The sequence below is a fragment of the Balaenoptera acutorostrata genome, chromosome 5, assembly GCF_949987535.1.
Source record: "Balaenoptera acutorostrata chromosome 5, mBalAcu1.1, whole genome shotgun sequence".
In the NCBI taxonomy this organism is placed as follows: Eukaryota; Metazoa; Chordata; class Mammalia; order Artiodactyla; family Balaenopteridae; genus Balaenoptera; species Balaenoptera acutorostrata.
Window position 1 is genome coordinate 80,293,799 of NC_080068.1, and position 17,957 is coordinate 80,311,755.

Sequence of the window (17,957 nt, forward strand, 5' to 3'; positions counted from 1 at the left end):
TCCATCAGAAGCCATTCTGGCAAACGTGTGAGGAGCATCCCAAACTTTGCATACACCGCTTTGACTCCCCCTAGCCGCGTTTAGAGTATGAAGTGTTTGTGTGCATATGGGAAGGGGGGGGAGGTAAGTAAGAGAGACGAGAGTGAACCCAGTATTGCTTTTTAGACCACAGAGAAACATTCCATGCGGAGGGAGATGGGGGAGAGAGGGCATGTGGGAGCAGAAACAGAATAAACTTTAAAAAGATAGAAAAAGTCGGCCCTAACTCCTGCCCCAGCTGAAGCCATGAATCTACTACACTGACAGTTCCTACAGGGAATTCTGGAGCTGAAATGCCAAAATAAGCTCCAAACTCTGCCACTTCATGCGCAAGTCTGAGCAAGACACCCAGCTTCTTAGAAGCTCAGCATCCTCTTATATCAAAATTGGATATTACCAGCTACCCTTTTAGGTTGTTTTGAAGAGAAAATTAAACAACGTGAAAGTTGTTAGTGTAGAGCCTAGCACGTATTAGCTTCCAAAAAATGCCAACTGTGACCTTCACATTTGCCAAGTAAGAAAAGGTCAACTCTCTATTATTAAAGTAACAGCACCTAAAGGCAATGAGCTTGCTATTATTCCAACTGCTTTTCAGTACAGAATTGGTAATAAGTGACAAAAATTTATTCCATATCAGCCAGCCGCAGATAATGCCAATCACATTTTTAATGTAACCAAATTTCCAAACATCCTGTAGGCAACAGAACTCTCTCCCAGCTCACCCCACCCCCAACTTCCCAGCAATCCCCAAAATATGAGTAGCAAAGCTCTGATTAAAATGGAGCTGGGGAAGGAGGACATTCCCTTCTCCTTCCTCCTTCCAGCCCTGAGGTGTCACAAGGCCCACAGGAACAGAGAGTGAAAACCACTACCTTACAAAACTACACAGGTCTGTGAGTGGCAAACAGTTTCTGCGGCACTTTCAGGACAGCCCTACAAACTTCAGAGCATAAAACACCTAAATGCTTGAACGTCAGCTCTAAGACAGCAAAATTATTGTCTATTTTGCTCACTGATACAGCCCAAAGTGCCTAGGACAGTGCCTGGCATACAGCAAAGTATTCAGTAAGTTTGCTCAATATATGAAGGATTGCAATTGAAAATGAAAGTTTAGTGATTTCAAGGTTTTTAAGTGATAAGAGATATCTCAAGTAGACCTTAGAAGAGAAACCATGATAAATCTGTGGAATCTCCAACACAATGCCTGTGCATAGTATACATGCAACAAATATTTGCAGAAGGAACAAATGCTGTAAAAATAGCAAACCAGAAACACTGAGACTAAATCTTTTCGGATTATAAGATTTTTCTAGACAGCTGAAGGCTGCCCCTTTAAGCACCTAAGCTATTTTTATTTTAACCATCTTTGGATGGGAATCATTTAGCGTATTTTTTCAAAGCCTACAGAGAATGTACTTCAACGCTTTTTTTTGGTAGTGAGCGTATATTACAATGACCACAAGAGCTACCGAGGCTGTGCAAAGCTCCGTGCTGCCAGGGGTTAAGGCAACAGGCAAGGGTGTATGGGAATGAGAGACGGTATCTCAGCTTTTAATTACATACCCCACATTCCTACCAGTCCTCCCAAAGTAAATGTTGGTATGCTCTCTCAAATGCACCCCAGGGACCAAAGCAGAGGCTCCTAAACTCGCTGTGCCACAGACCCCCTCTGACAAACCCCTACGGACCCTTCTCAGAGTAAGATTTTTAAATGCCATAGGCATTTACACAAAGCAATACAAAAGAATTATACCAAGAGGGAATTATCCAAATAATCATGATAAAGCATTATGTGCTTATCACCAAACTTAACAAAGTCTAGCGGCAAATCATGTATCTACCATAATTCAAAGTAATGATGAGCATATACAGTATTTCTGAGAGATGTGTAGCAACTATAATGCAATATGAAAACACGTGATTTTATTGATGTTACTATCACAGGAGTTGCTAATGATACAGGGAGGGTGATGACTCATAACTGAAGACGGTAAACTGCAGTTAAAGGTTAGTGGAAATAAAGGTGAATTTTTTTCCCCATCCAAGTTCAGGGACCCCCACTCCCAACTTCCATCCTCAGATTCCAGGTTAAGGATTCTTGGACGTAAGGAAGTGGGGGTGTCGGGGAGCGGGTGCAGCGGAGGGACCAGCTACAATTAACTCAAAGATAAGATCACCACCACCGCGAGCCATCTCTCGCAGGACCACGGTGTGTATATACCGCATAGATGAATAATAAAACAAAGCCATTCCACCACCCCAATGCACACATAAATCTAGCTGAAAATGGGAAAACTAGACCAGAAGCTTTAGCCATCAAAGTCTACAAAGGGAAATTACAATGCTATGAGGCAGCCCATAAGGGAAGCAAAATCTAAGTGGGTTAAAACTCAAACGTCCATTACTTAGAGTTACGGAATTAACTTCTATGTAACATAAATTCTTCATCAATATAAAAACATTACAACTCTTTTCACATAAGTACTCAATTTAAGTCTGATGTGATGTATTGCCTAGCTAGTCCTTGATTATGACAATTTAGTCTAATATACAAACAAATGAAAATAATTTTCAACTGTCAACTTTACGTTATCCCTACCAATGGGAGGGTAGGAAAATATGACAAAATAAATACCTTTGAATCCCCATTTCAAGAAACTGTCATTTAGGCTGCAGCTCACATTTGACAACTGCAGGCAAGCAGTGGAGCCTTTACTCTAGAATGTTCTTCCATCGACTCTCCACTAGCATCTGCTGATTCTTCCAGACCCAGTTCAAGCACCTCCACGCCCACGGGCCCCGGCCCGCTGTGGTAATACAGGTCACAGCACTGACATTTGGGGCTGGGAATGGGGTGTCGTTTGATTCATTTCTGTGGACTCTGCAGGTCTGTGTTTGTGTTTACTGAACACACACACTTTAATGTGAGAGGCAAGTGAACGGCACTTTTCTGTTTCTCTACCTTAAAGTGTAAAATAAATAATGTAATCTAATTAACCTTAATTTAAATATATTTATTTGAAAATACACCAAAGTCAGGCAGGAAAACTGCATAGGTTAAAATGAAAGAAACAAAAAATAAAATGACTATTTTCATGAACCTTACCTAATATCAGGTAGAGAAAGTGTGACACCAATATTCTATACAATCATACGCCCACTGTCCGGGGAAAAGCTGAACTTCTGAGACCTTCATCGAATCAAGTAGTTTAAGTTAATATCATATCTTGGGCACTGACCCCCCACTCATGGAAGCCAACTGTGTGCCAGACACCGTGCTTCACATAGATGACCTCGCTGAATGCTCACACCAACCCTCCGAGGAAAACCATGCTATTTCCATGTTACAGAAACACAGACTCTTCCGGATCAGTGCTGGGCACTGGGGCTGTCGATGAACGTGACCATCTAAGTGGGGCAGAAACACAGCACTTTTTAGAAAACCAGGCACTGGAGGCCACGGGAGCGGCACGGGCCTCGGGTCACCAGTGAAGGGAGGAAAGGGCAGGACAGGAGGAGAGGAGCCCCGGGCTGAGCCTTCAAGGAGTCGAGGCTGGTCAGGAGAGGCAAGGAGGGCGCTCCCCTCGCCTAGCACATGGCGGGAGGCTGACACAGGTGAGGCTGGGCCAGCAGAGTTTCCAACAGATCCCACGGCTGCTGTGGAGAGAATGGGTGTGATGGACAAAACAGCAGGAGGAGGGTGAATTGCAGGAGGATGCGGAAGCGGGAATGGCTTAGTCCCCTGCCCTCACCCCGCTGAGAAGCTCAGCCCCGGAACCAAGGGCCTTGTCGCCCCAGTGCCTGGCCCTTTTCCTCACATCAGACCGAATAAACGAATCCACGTGTGAACAAAGGAGCATCTGAGAGGAAGAAACGACCGTCCTCCAGCTAGGGCTGTGGCAGTACAAATGGAGAGAAGACGATGAGGCAAAGCACAATTCTGAAGGTCAAACAGGCAAGAATTAGTAATTCACTGGATGTGAGTGAGAGTTGACTGGTTGGATGGAAGAACCACCCACTGAGACCAAAAAAAAAATCCAGAAATCTGAATACAAATTACAATTCCCTATTCATGCATATGAGTTCTCTCTCTTTTCAAGGTCATTTTATTCCTGAAGGAAGCATGGAAGTTGTGTAGGTAGCGTGTGCTGCAGCCCAGAGAACAAGTGCCCACCCGGTGCACCCAGTCCATTCTGGCATTCTGGGCCAAAACTCTGACAGGTTTTTTTAAAAGTATGTATGTGTGAAGAGCTGTTATCTCTTCTACTTATTTTCAGCAAAAGAGATGCAATTTTAAACAGTGCTTATCACTAACGATCTGGAAGGGACCACCCATGGTTATCTCTGGGTAGCAGAAATTCGGTGGTTTCTTATTTTTGCTTATCAACATGTTATTTTTCTGTATTTACATACATTGCTTTTGCAATCTCACAAAAAGGTTAATTTTAAAAGAGTACATTTTTCTTAAACTTTAAGAAATGTTAGAGGTTACTGTCTAATTTTATTAGATAAAGCCTTCCAGGGACAAAATTATTTGGAGGAAAAAAATCTTCATTCTAAACATATGATAAATGATTTTCAACGTAGAATTCCAGCATACATTTCTAAGTGCCCCCAAATGCTTCACTACATAACACACAAAATTTAAGTCATGGGACACCATCTGAAAAATAAACTTCCATATCCACAGAAACTAAAAACTTTAGACGACAGTCTAAAAGCGATATTCAAAAGACTGCCCTTTTATATGCATAGGTAATTACTTAAGACAAAAATTTGTAGCTTAAATAAAAATTGTGATAATAGTAAGAACTGGCCTGTTTTATGAAGCTGACAGTTCAAACTTGAGTTTAGATAAACCATTAGCCCTCTTAGTCAGATAAATACTCTTGCTACTTCCTAGGACTTGCAGTAAAATCAATCTAATTCAAATTATAACATTTGTGGACAGAGTATGGAACCGCCTTGACAACATCAATATTAATTTTTATAAACACAAAATAATTGATAGCATAGGGCTACCCTCTGCATATACGGTGCCTTTGTTCAAATTACTGAAAGCCAAAAACCCCTGGCCTCCCCAACCTCACAAACAAAAAGACTCTGGTATGCCAAGTGTGGGCTGGATCTCAGCCCCTGCTTGCCCTGTCGGCTGGATGCTTTTGTGCAGTATGCAACCTGCACAAACTTACCTGGCAGCCCATTCACAGCCCTGTCACCCACATCTGTGAGATCCATAGTAGTTTCCAGGAGCATGTTAGAAATTTAAACTTACTAATGCATGACTGCCAGACTTAACTGCCAGAAGGCGTTCTGGTATGGCTTATAAATATTACTTATAAACCATATTATTTACAGTTTCAAAATACTGCACCACACTAGCTTTTACAGCATTAACTGCATTCTTGAATAAAACCTATCATGTATGTTCAAGAACCCCAAATTTCATTCAGATGAGTGGTAGAAACAGGTCTTTCCTCTCGTATCATCTCAGTCCATTTTTGGAAATAAACTGTACTCACCGAGTGGCCATCCCCTTTCTTTCCTCTTGATCAACAGGCACATCAGAACTCTGGCCAGTAAAGGATACGAGTTAGAACTGGCCTAATCTGTTTTCCACCTAACATATTTTATACTTTATGTTTACCAAGTATGACAATAACAATACTATTTGCTGGTCCTTGACTTTCTCAGAAGTTACGTTAGATAACTTCAATAAAAAAAAAGCTCAGACTGTATCCTAGCACAAGATACCTCAAAAGCAGAATTAAGTGGCAAATACTTTCTTCCTGAATTTAGAGATGAAGGAAATCAATCAAAAAGAAAGTACACAAGACAAAAATGAAACAGTGTAAAGTTGCACAGAGAATGAAGCTGTCCAAGTATCAACTCCTAAGGGTGCCCAGCCCTCAGCTAACGGTTCTCCTCCTCCCTGACCCACCTACACTCCTGGTGTGTGAGAATGAAAATCCGATCTTGTCCAAGCACCCAACCATCCCTCCACTGGCAGTTTCTCCAAGACCAGGGACTCACGTGTCACACTGAAGGGAATGAACTCCAGTACTCTTTAAATCACTTCCAGTTCCAAAATCCTACTATGCTATACAAATAAATTGGCTAATAGAATGAAAATACCAAAAAAACACAAAAAAAATCCCAACATCAGGAACATGGTGATATGTATAAAATATTATAAACTCTCAGCTGGGAAGGTAGACCCAGCATGCCAAAGTTCATGTGAAAAAGATTTACAGATTTTAGTTGACTGTAAGCCCAGGATAAGCCAACAGAACAGCCTGAACATCAAAAGAATGAAAAAGGAAAGAAAAGCCTATGGCAGTAGGAGAAATGTCATCCTCACGTAAAAGGGGTCACAGCCCCACTGTCCTCCCTGCCCATCATGCCACACAGCAAGTTTCATTTTCGGTTTCAGAAGACTTTTTAAAAGCAGAGGCAATAAGAGTCGCAAGGTGGCTGCAAATCCATGAACGGAGGCTGGAGGACGGAGCTATGGGCTTGCAGCTCGGGCAGGGAAGACGGAAACTCACCACTGCCTTTGCAAGTCTGTCGCAGGGAAAAGGCACAGCCTCACGCGCTCGCGCTCTCTCTCTCTCTCTCTCTCTCTCTCTCTCTCCCTCTCGGTCTCTCATGGGAAGGAAAGAAGGTGAGACACAAGTGAGAGAGAGTTCTGCTCAGAATACAACAATCTGTCTTTCCGTTTGAGCTGTGTAGAAGGGCAGGGACGTCCTGGGGACGCTGAGCCTCCTGGGGGGTGGGGGAGCACGGCCAGGCGGCTCAGACCTCCAAGCCCCCGAGTCTAGGGCCCTCCAACAGACAGGCATCGGGACCTGCCCCCTCCAAGCGCCCCGGAGCGGCACCTCCCAACCGGCAGTCTGACAGCGCGGCTCCTCCTCCCCATCCCCCCACTCCCCCAGGCTCCTCGACTGACTTCATCTTCATGAGACCAGATATTTTACAATCAGGAACATTCCTAGAGAACCAACACCGAAACCAAGGCTGACAAGAGATAAAAGCTCGCTTGCGCAGGCCAAGAGCTGCTTGGGAACGTGTCCAAGGCTTTGTCGTTTCTCCCATGCCAAGGGGACGGCTCACGGGCACCGAGAAGCCTCTGTGCCTCGCTAAAACTCAACTCTGATCTCTACATTCCACCTACCAAGCAGGAACTGCAGTCTCTGAATCCAAAAGACATTTTCAAAAGTGGGACTTCATCTTGGTTTACAAGGGTAAGAGGAAAAAAATAAAATAAAGATAAGCCCTAAGAGGAGGGAAGGGATAAGGAAATCTTGTTAGTGTAGTTCTCTCCTTTAGACTGTATTAGTAAAATGCACCTCCATTTCACAGGCATCTCAGGGAAGACTCTTCATAGGGTTCTGCTTTTCTCTCTACTCTATCTCCAGGGACCTCACCCACTCCCCAAGGCCGACAAAGATAATTTAGTGTACGTCTTAGGTCTGAATTCATTCCTAAACTTGACTCAAATTTCTAATCACCTCTCTAAGAATCACCCAGACTTTGGACACTTTGACCTTAAAACAGCCAAATCAAGCTCATCCTCTTTGCCCTAAAACAGGTCTCTCTCATTTCCTTGTTTCCCAAATGCCTTCCAGGCAAGTAGTTTGAAAGCCTGGAAAGTGCCTTCTAATCTTCTCTCTTTCTCCATTTTTCAATAAGCCATCAAGGTACAGTCTCTCACTAGGAGCCCAAAACCTCAAGCACTGGTCTAGGCCCGCACTTAACTCAGACCACAGCAAGACCCCCAGTCCTGCCTCTGGCTTCTCCCGATACATAAACCCACCCACCCCCTCTCCACTGGCAGCCTCGTCTTCCAGAAGCCCAGCTTGGATCACATCGGCCTACCACTCAACAAACTTTCTAGGGCTCCAATCACTACCAAAATACCAACCTCCCAGCCTGACCTGCAGAGCCCTCCATGCGGGTGCTCCAACCACCTCTTCCCTGTGAGCTCCCTAATTCACCATCTTTGGCAGGGAGGGAGGTCCACTCGGCTCCACTCACACACATCCTGGGCTTCTCATTTGGATGTCCGCCTCCATGCCTTTGCTCATACTGCTTCCTCCGTTCAAACGTTCCTGCTCACCCCCTGGATGGGACTGTCAAACCTCTCATTTAATCTGTTCGTCTTCTCGGGGAAACAAAGCCTCAGAGGCCTGGAACGACAGGCCTCCAGTCATAGGCCGGGCTAGACAGAGCCAGACCTCCCCCCCTTCAGGGCTCTTTTTCTAGACCACACCAGGTCCCCGTGATTTGCTTTCAACAGGGATGAAAGAGAGACTTCGGCTTGAAATGCCCTTATTAGACTAAAACCTCTAAGCCCACCAAATTAAAAAAAAAAAAGAGCACAGTCCCACATTTCTAGTGACTTAGACTCACAAGCCCCACTGGTTACACTTCCCAGTTTAACCGCTAATACTGTGCGGGTGTGAAGGACTCTGTTGCCCAGCCTGGGGTCGGCCCCAAGGGCTTGAGAGCAGACTCGCCCTCTCCCCCAGAGAGGGGAGCCGGCTGCGCTCTACTGCCTGTTTATTCAATCAAGATTAAAGCAAAAAACTGTTAGATCTACAGAGCCCCGAAAAGCTGCAGAGAGAGGCGCTCCAGGACACTACAGGCTTCTCGTAACACCTACGTCCAAACCACATCTCCGGCTCCTTTTGAGAAGGACAACATTTAAGCTAACAGTGTACAGTCGGTTCTGACTATGCCTGCTGATTAAAGTCAACAGGGAGACGGTCAAGTGGGACTTAACTGCATTTGGAAAATGATTACCTCCGTGGACCAGAAGACTACTCAGAGGCTGAGCGCCCCCCCCAGCCCACTGGGCTGTGCGGCTTCTGTGTAAGGACTTCTGCACACACCCACCTGCCGCTCCGAGAGGCAGGAATTGTGTCTTTCTCATCTGTGTCCCAAGTGTCTGGCGCAGAGAAGATGCACGATCGATGGGTGGTGACTGACACTGAACTTGAAAGAGAAGCTGTATATCTTGGCCGAAAATATCTGGAAATACCACAGGCTTCCCCTAAGTAGTGTGGTAACCGCAAAATAATTAAAACAGTATTGTGTGCTCTGGTGGTCTAGCTCATTGAGCTCTTCCTCTGGGGGAAAAGATCCAGAGATTACAATCTCAACTAGTTTAAACACTACAGAATTTATAAAAATCAAACCCTGGTACTATGTTCTTTCAGCTACCCTAAAATTGGGTGATACTGCCTTGACTGAAACTCCACTGTACTCTAAATTCATGCATTTTCAAATGTGGGAAGAGAATCCCTTCCATTCACCTAGAAACAGTCATATGGCTATTTTGGGAACTAAAAGAGGGTTCTGACCATACCAAAAGCACTAGCAAACTTCATGCTCATTATACAATTAATTTGGTAATAATCAAAACACAAGGGGCCACAAACTCATTACTCATAAGCAGGTTTATGGTTTGTGTTTCTGAAGTCACATTTTACAATTAAAGCTCTAATATTTTAAGTTTGGAAACTTACATGTGTAAGAAAACAAAAAGCCTGACACAATAGAGACCATCACAATAGCATGTGTAAATGTCTCTAAGCAAATACTGTCTCAAAGATCTTAGGATTTATTTTCACCTAATGACTGATTTCCTCTGGGTCCACCCTGTGAAAAGAACTTCCGCAAAATACTCATTTGGCTGAGTCTCTGCCTTAGGCAGGCCTACAATTATGAACTCTGCTAAACAAATAAACTTCCTTCCTATTTTTAAAGTTTTCCAAAATTGGAGAATCTACATCTTTGGTTGGCACACTATTTCCTGGACTTTAACAGCCCTGGCAGTGAAGAAATTCTTCACAGTATTTTGAGAGATGAAAAGTACTTCAGAAACAGTGCAGCAGCTGCTCCCTACCTCTATTTTAGGGAAGGGGAAATCAAGGCAGAGTTGTGACCCTGGGTGCGGTCACACAGGCGGCTGGTGGCAGAGGCCTGTGTAATTCTCTCTGCCTCTCTATCCCCTTATCGGATCTAAATGACTTGTGGTCTGACGAAAGCATTCTGCTCTTGTTCTGTACTCGTGAACCAGGGCTTATGTTTAATTCATGAAGAATGTGATAAAACAACAGGAAAAAGCCTCAGTATCATGCTGAGTACCAAGTGATGCAAAGAGCTGCAAAGCGCTCTGGACTAAGAGTCAGAACACCTTGTTTTAATCTCAGCTGTGACTTTGGGGAAACCACCTCACCTCTGGAGGACCCAATGTTATCATCTTTCAAAAGAGGGAACAGAACTAATAAGCAACTGTAAAGGTCATCTCCACCCCCTAAATGCAATGAAGAAGATGACGGTGATGGCTCACTCTTATTAAGTGTTTAATCTAAGCCAGACATTGTTCTAAGTATGTTATGTGGATAAATCCTCAACAGCCTGGAAGATGGCTCTTATCCCCAATTTTAAGGATGAACACATTCATGCACAAACAGAAGGGACGTGTCCAAGGTGGCACCTCCACTGGGAACAGATGGAGATCTGTCCCAGGCCACTGGCTCCAGGAGCCCTCTCTTCTGTATCAAAGGTGGACAGTCTAAGATGACCGCCCTGACTTGCAGTAACAGAGACATTCCAGACTGAGAACAATCATCGTGATCCTTCAACACGATGTTCTATAAGACCAAAGGCCCAGGGAAGTGTAACCTGAAGTATGTCAAGAAATTTAATGGAAATATATGGCTACATCCACCCCATTGCCTAGACGAGCTCACCCTAAAGAGTGCTTGACAGTTTACATTCACTCACCTCATCTCATGTGACACCCAAACAGGACTACGTGGTGGGCAGCAGGGCAAAGATCACCACTCCCATGGCATCGAGCCAAGGCTAAACAGCAACACAGGCAAACCTGGGCCTCCGACCCATGCCTTTAACTTCCCGTCTGGTGTCCTGTCGCAGGCTGGAGGAGATGCCACTGTGGCAGGACGCTCTGGAATCATTCCTAACATAAAGAGCACTTTCCAGAGAAGCTGAATAACTACAAAGCATGGTTCCATGGTGCTTGGAAAAGAACATCAGATAATAAGTGATATTTCTCTAAAGCTCAAAACTCAAGTCAACAAGAAAATTGAAAACTCAGCCTTACGGTCACCTCAAAACTGACCTCTTTCAGTCTTTCATTTAATTGTCCTAACATTCCCCAATTTTGACCCATCTTCAATTTTCTATTGGTGATTTTCCTCTTATTTCCTGTTTTCTTCCCTCCCTAACCAAGAACACCATGAAATTCGGGCATTCAAAAAATATGAGCTCCTTCTTGAATAGCTTCAATCTTATACACCTATTTTTAAAGGCAGCCAATTTGAATGTTTTTTACCTCTCACCAATGGGAGAAAAAAAAGTTCAGTCTTTCAGTGGGAAAGGATATTTTTCTAAGTTCTGACCACCCTTGTTTCGTATCCTGAACATGTGTTGTAATCCATTTATTACAGAGTAGCATAGGTACAACAGATAAAACATGAATTCAGAACCAGACAGTTCAAGCTTTAATCTTAGTAGCTACGACAAGTTGCCTAACTTCTGTGAACTTCAGTTTCTTCATACATCTTTCCCAAAAAAGGGGGAAAGGAATAATACCACTACTTCCAGGATTACTTAGAAGCCGACTACTCCCAAAACAATGGCTGGCACATATTAACTGCTCAAAAATGTAATCATCTCTTCCTTTCCTCGGTTGCATTAACACTATAAATCCGCTCTGCAAGTGACATTTCTCTGAGAAAACTCACTCTCCCTTACTGGAGGAGAAGAGATACGGTATACGCACCTGCTTCATGTCCCACAGGACGCCCTCCTGGGAACAGGAGCCCAGTACTGGGGGAGCTATGTCACCACACTGGACTTTGGCAACTTCCACTCTCTTGAAATACTCAGGTCCTGGTTTCTTCCTACACACAGTTCACACAGCTGGTCAGGCCTCCCAGGCTCTTGAGCATTTATGACAATGACACCCTTCATGTGTCACGTCAGAGAATCTCCATACACCCCAACAGACTACTCACTTCATGCTTCTTTTCTTTGCCTTTTTCCTTGCAGGCCCCTTGACCTACTCTGAAATGCATATGCATAAAGTCAGGTGACTAAATAAAATATTCTTAACTACAACCTATTGATAGACATGCATACTTTTGATTTTAGAAAAATAATTTAGAGAAAAGTACAAACAAATCAACAGGGCAACATTAACAAGGTGTGCAAAACCAAGGGGTCTGGGGCCTTGGGTTTAGTTCTGCCCCAACTAGCTATACGATCTATATTAAGTCACCTAATTGCCCTGGGTCTCAGTTTCCTCATGTAGAAGAGAAAATAGAAATACATTCTGGTTACATCAGAATGACCACTGTGCCACAATTACCAACAGGTGTGTCCATGCCCTAGGGTGTGCTGGGATGAAACAAAGGGTTGCTCTTAATTCTGAATCTCCCTGTATCTGGGTAATTTACTTAATGTGATGTGCTGTCCTTACGGTTAAAAAATCATTGGTCTCAAAAGAAAGGCGAACAGAGTTAGAGAGCAACCCTGAATAATTCCAAAACATGCTAGAAAACTACCAAGAGTATATCCTAACTATTCTTTTTCATAATCCATCACATAGATGACCTACAACTCAATCATCTTTCTTTAAAGACTTAGCTCAGGGTCCTCCCTGGTGGTCCAATGGTTAAGACTCCGCACTCCCCATGCAGGGGGCCCAGGTTTGATCCCTGGTAGGGGAACTAGATCCCACACGCATGCCGCAACTAAGAGCCTGCATGCCGCAACTAAGACCCGGCGTGGCCAAAACAAATAAATAAATAAATAAAGACTGAGTTCAGATATCCTCTCCTCTAAAGTCTCCCCAGACTCCCCGGCTGAGTGACCCCCTGTGCATACAACTGTATTATCCCACTAAATTAAATTATCTTCACAGGGGCCCTCCCCCTGCTAAATTGCAAGCTGCTCAAAGGCTGAGCCTGTGTCCTACTCTTCTCTGGATCCACAGCACTTACCACCACGCATTCAAAAAAAAACCACGGACTTAAACTGCAAACTCAACCACGTTTTAAATAGTTTACGTTTGCAGACACTCTTCATAATTTCTTAAGCAAATTTTGACATTATTTTATTTTAAAATAGGACCTATAAAAAAAGAGATAAATACAGAACACGTTATTAATTTTATAGGTGAGAAAGGCTCAGCAAAGTTAACTTAGCCCCCAGCTCAACCAAAGTGAACAAGCCCTGTGAGTCTAATCCCATCGTAACACGTGACAGATATAAAAATAATCTGCATAAGTACCAAAGGTCATGAAAACTAAGAAAATCCTTTTTCATCACATCTTTCTTTTAAATCTAACAAACAGTATAGACTGCTGGTTCATCACTCTTCCAATAGCAAATATAGAGGTAACAGAAATAATGGAAAAATGAAAGGTACTTAAGTCTAGATTCACAAATATAAGCAAATAATTTTTTCCTTTTCTATAACTTTTATAAACGTTCCTGAATACCAATACATATATTATGAAATACAATTCAAAAAGACTAATTTATTATTTCTACTCTTTAAAAGTTATCAAAAGAAAGGAAGGGCTCCACATCACATGTCATTAGGAAAATGCAAATTAAAGCAACAATGAGATACCGTTACACACCTATTCAAATGGCCACAATCTGGAACACCGACAATACCAAATGCTGATGAGGATGTGGAGTAAAAGGAACTCTCATTCACTGCTGGTAGAAATGCAAAAGGGTACAACCACTCTGGAAAGCAGTTTGGCAGCTTCTTACAAAACTAAACTTACTCTCACCATATGATCCCACAATCGTTCTCCCTGATGTTTACCCAAAGGAGTTGAAAACGTGTGTCCACACAAAAACCCACACAAAGATGTTTATAGCAGCTTTATTCATAACAGCCAAAACTTGGAAGCAACTGAAATGTCCTTCTATAGATGAACAGATAAACTGTGGTCCATCCAGACAATGGGATATTATTCAGTGCTAAAAAGAAATGAGTGATCCAGCCATGAAAGGCACTGGAGAAACTTAAATGTACATTATTAAGTGAAGGAAGCCAATCTGAAAAGGATACATACTTTATGATTCCAACTATATGACATTCTGGAAAAGGCAAAACTATAAAGATCAGCGGCTGCCAGGGGTTGGAAGAAGGAAGGGATGAATAGGCAGAGCACAGAGAATTTTTAGGGCAGGGAAACTATTTGGTGTGATATTACAGATACATGCCATTATACATTTGTCCAAATGCATGGAATGTACAACGCCAATAATGAACCACAGTGTAAAACATGGACTTTGGGTGATAATGATGTGTCAATGCAAGTTCATCAATTGTGACTAATGTACCACACACTGATTGGGGATATTGATGATAGGGGAGGCTCTTCCATGTGTGGGAACCGAGGCTGTATGGGAAATCTCTGTACCTTTTGCTCAATTTTGCCATGAACCTAAAATTGCTCAAAAAATAAAGTCCATTTAAAAAAAGAAAGGGGGTAATTTGAGTCTATTTTTCAAAAATAATCTGATGCCTAGTCTATTATAATATCCTAATGGTATTTGGGGCAAAGTTAAATATCCTCAAAAAGAGGAAAGGCCATCGAAGTATTTTTTTTAATTTGATAAGCTGAATAGTTAATACCTAAAATGTTCAAATTTTTTAAACAGTGCAAGAGTATGCAATGCAAATTTTTCCTTTCACTCCTATTCTCCAAACACCCAATTTTCAAAGTGGTTGATTTTTTTTTTTAAGTTTTATTTCATGGGACACTATTTCCACTATTGTCCTCCCAGATACAAGTGGCTATTCTGAAATCATGGCATTTGTTCCAAAAACTATGAGCAGCTCCCATGTCTAATCGTAGGTATAACAGAAAATATTTAAACTGAGAACCTTGCTCCTCAAAGTGTGGTCCCCAGACTGGCAGCATTAGCATCATCACCTGTGAGCTTGTTGGAAGTGCAGAATTTTGAGTTCCATCCCAGACCTACTAAAGTAGAACTACATTTTAACAAGATGCCCAAGCGATCTGTACGCACTGGTATACATGGCAACGCCACCTCTGTTTTCGTAGAGCTTACAGGCTAAGGAGATAAAATATTCAGATAACTGCAACGAAGGATACACAGGATAGACTACGCAGCTACAAGGGTTTGGGGAGAGATCAGCTTTGGTCCCTGAGGGTCTCCACTGCCCCAAGATAAAATGCCAGCTCCTGTGAAGGGGTCTGTGTGCCATGCACATCCTCGTCCCAGCACATCTGTTCAGCTCACCCTCTGCTACCCCCTACCGCAGATTTCCTGCCAGCCTGACCAACAGCCTGTCACTGGGCTTCCTCCAACGCGCCTGCAGGCCTCTGCAAGTGCTACCCCGGCACACCCTGCCCCTCCCCGGCCACCTCCTCCTTGGCCACCTTCGGGAAGGGGCAGGAGCCCCTCCCGGCTCTCCCAGCTAGCTGAGGTCTACCCTCCCCTGCTAGAGGAGCTCCTCCAGGGCAGAGGAAATGCCTAGGGGTTATTTTCTACCCAGTTTAGTATGCTCATCCAATCAGTGAATGAATGAATGAGAGATGCTTCAGGGAAGGGATGAGGACGAGAGAAGGGCTTAGTCAGTCAGAAATGGAAGATCACTGCAGAGGCACATTTAGGCTAAGATCGGATTAGCATATCTGTCTCGGGAGAACAAACTATAATTTGCTTTTTTCTCATTATGAGATCTGCTCCAGGCAGTGTTCCGTTGTGGATTAGGTGGGGTTTCTACCCCTGCTTTTCTCCATTCTCTACTCCTAAAACCAACGTGTGCCCGAATTATTGCCACTCTAAGCAACTAGAGCTCCCGAAGCGCAGAGACAGGCTGCTGCCACTACCCAGCAAGCACCCCACAGGAGCGCCGCTGAAATCCTGGTCGGGGCTACACCAGCTCTGCTTAGCAGACACAGCAAATTTTTCAAATTCAAGGAGTGGCTTGACTACAAGTTCTTCCCTCTTCATTCAACTCAAACATGCACTAATTAAAAGTAATATAAGTCTACAGACAAAAAAAATGTTAATACATATTTTAAAATTTTCCATCACAACCTAGGACACAACCTCAGCAACAAACCGACATCAGAATGACTTGAAGCAAGACAACAGAACTGCCGCCTACATACTAGCTACAGGCAGATTCACACCTTCCAGGAAGGCTGCTGTGCGATAACAGACAGAAGAATAAGTCCAACTGGTCAGAGGCACCCAAGGTGGGCTGATCCAGTCTGCAGGAAACCTCAAAGGTAAGTAAGGAAGCCCAACGCCAGGACACAAGTATGCCTGCGAGCTGTGGTTAGAGGCAGCTAAGCAAAGCACAAACTGTGCTTGCATTCAACACAGGAGAAGCAGTTTGTTACTCAGTCACTTGCACCAACCTCAGACGCTGGGTCACAATCATTTCATATGTATCTGAGGTATCACTACCGCCTTCTGCCTGACCACACCAGCCTCCTCAGCGGTGCCCTTGGCTTCCACCCAAAGCAGACATCACTCCTCGCTTTCACGCCCACAGCACTTACAAGCAAACCCTGCACAGTGCCTGCAGAGCCCTCCACAGCCTGGCCCAGATCAGCCCTCCCCAACTCAGGGCCCAGCTCTCCACGCTTCACCTGCCTTCTTCCTGCTGCTCTACCAGGCCCACCTCCAGGCCTGTTCCCTGCTGCTCCCTCCCCCTGGAACATCTTCAGGGCCCTCTTACCACTCAGGTGAAATGCCACCTCCCTGCCACCCAGGCCCCACGCACTCTCAACCAAACCACCCTGCTAACTTGCCTTCCTAATACTCACCACCATCTGCAATTACCTTGCTTATGCTTGTTTCCTTCTTCACTGTCTCTCCCGCCTAGAATTTGAACGCCATGAAAACAGGCACCTGGTCTGCCTATTCACTGCTCAACTCCAGCTCCTCAAACAGTACCCGGCACATAGTAGGTGCTCAATAACTGTATCCGTGTTGAACACATTTGTTAAATAACTTGTTGAATGAATAATGGCTATAAAACCCACGTTTTAAGCAAAGCCAAAATATGAAAAACCTGGTTTTACATAAAATATTAATCAGTGATTGAGCACAAGTTTACAAAAGGACTCCTTCCCTAATGCATTTTTAAATATTTGGCTTACAAAGCTTCAGTGTGCACATTTTTTAAATATTTATTTATTTGGCTGTGCCGGGTCTTGGTTGAGGCACGCGGGATCTTCGTTGCGGCATGTGGGATCTATTTCCCTGACCAGGGATCGAACCCGGGCCCCCTGCATTGGGAGCACAAGTCTTAACCAGTGGACCATCAGGGAAGGCCCGCACATTTTTAAAAGATAAACCTTTGGCACAAAATGAACTAATTCCTTCAGGGCATGAACAGTGCCTGGTACACAGAAGGTACCCACTAAATATCTGCTGAATACATATATAAGCACTGGAAAATAGCTTAATACAAGGCATGAGCTATATGAAACTGGACTTGGATTTGAGAACACAGCAAATTTAGCTATATTTAGGTCCCATTTTCCATTTCATCTGATAAACTGACATATATATTTTTAAAATCCACTAATTTGAGATACTAGCAGTAATGTTAGCCATCATCTTTACAGGTGGGTGCAGATCCAAGGGAATTCAGAAAGTTACCTGGCAGTTCTGTTGCTGTTAGTCTTCACCAATAGGTAAGTGGAGGCATAGAAACAATCAACAGAAATACTCAGAACTGCCAGGGATGTCTGTGGACTTAGTATAAAAATCACAAAGCTAGAGAAACTTGTTTTTATTTATATACTGTAATCTATGTAAAAACTCCACTGTTGGGACTTCCCTGGTGGCGCAGTGGTTAAGAATCCACC

At 43.7% G+C, this 17,957-nt stretch overlaps 1 protein-coding gene across 7 annotated transcripts in view; it reads right to left on the reverse strand.

The window, feature by feature from the left end:
• The window catches only part of TBC1D1 (TBC1 domain family member 1), a 201,814-nt gene that overhangs the window by 113,829 nt on the left and 70,028 nt on the right, over positions 1-17,957 (reverse strand). Inside the window, exon 1 of one of the 7 annotated variants that reach the window (XM_057546685.1) lies at positions 6,588-6,912. The exons of the other annotated variants lie outside the window; for them this stretch is intronic. Within the exon in view, the coding sequence (XP_057402668.1) occupies positions 6,588-6,689 (102 nt within the window). The 5' untranslated portion in view covers positions 6,690-6,912. Of the gene's footprint in view, positions 1-6,587; positions 6,913-17,957 lie in introns of those variants that run through there. 7 annotated transcript variants of the gene reach the window in all.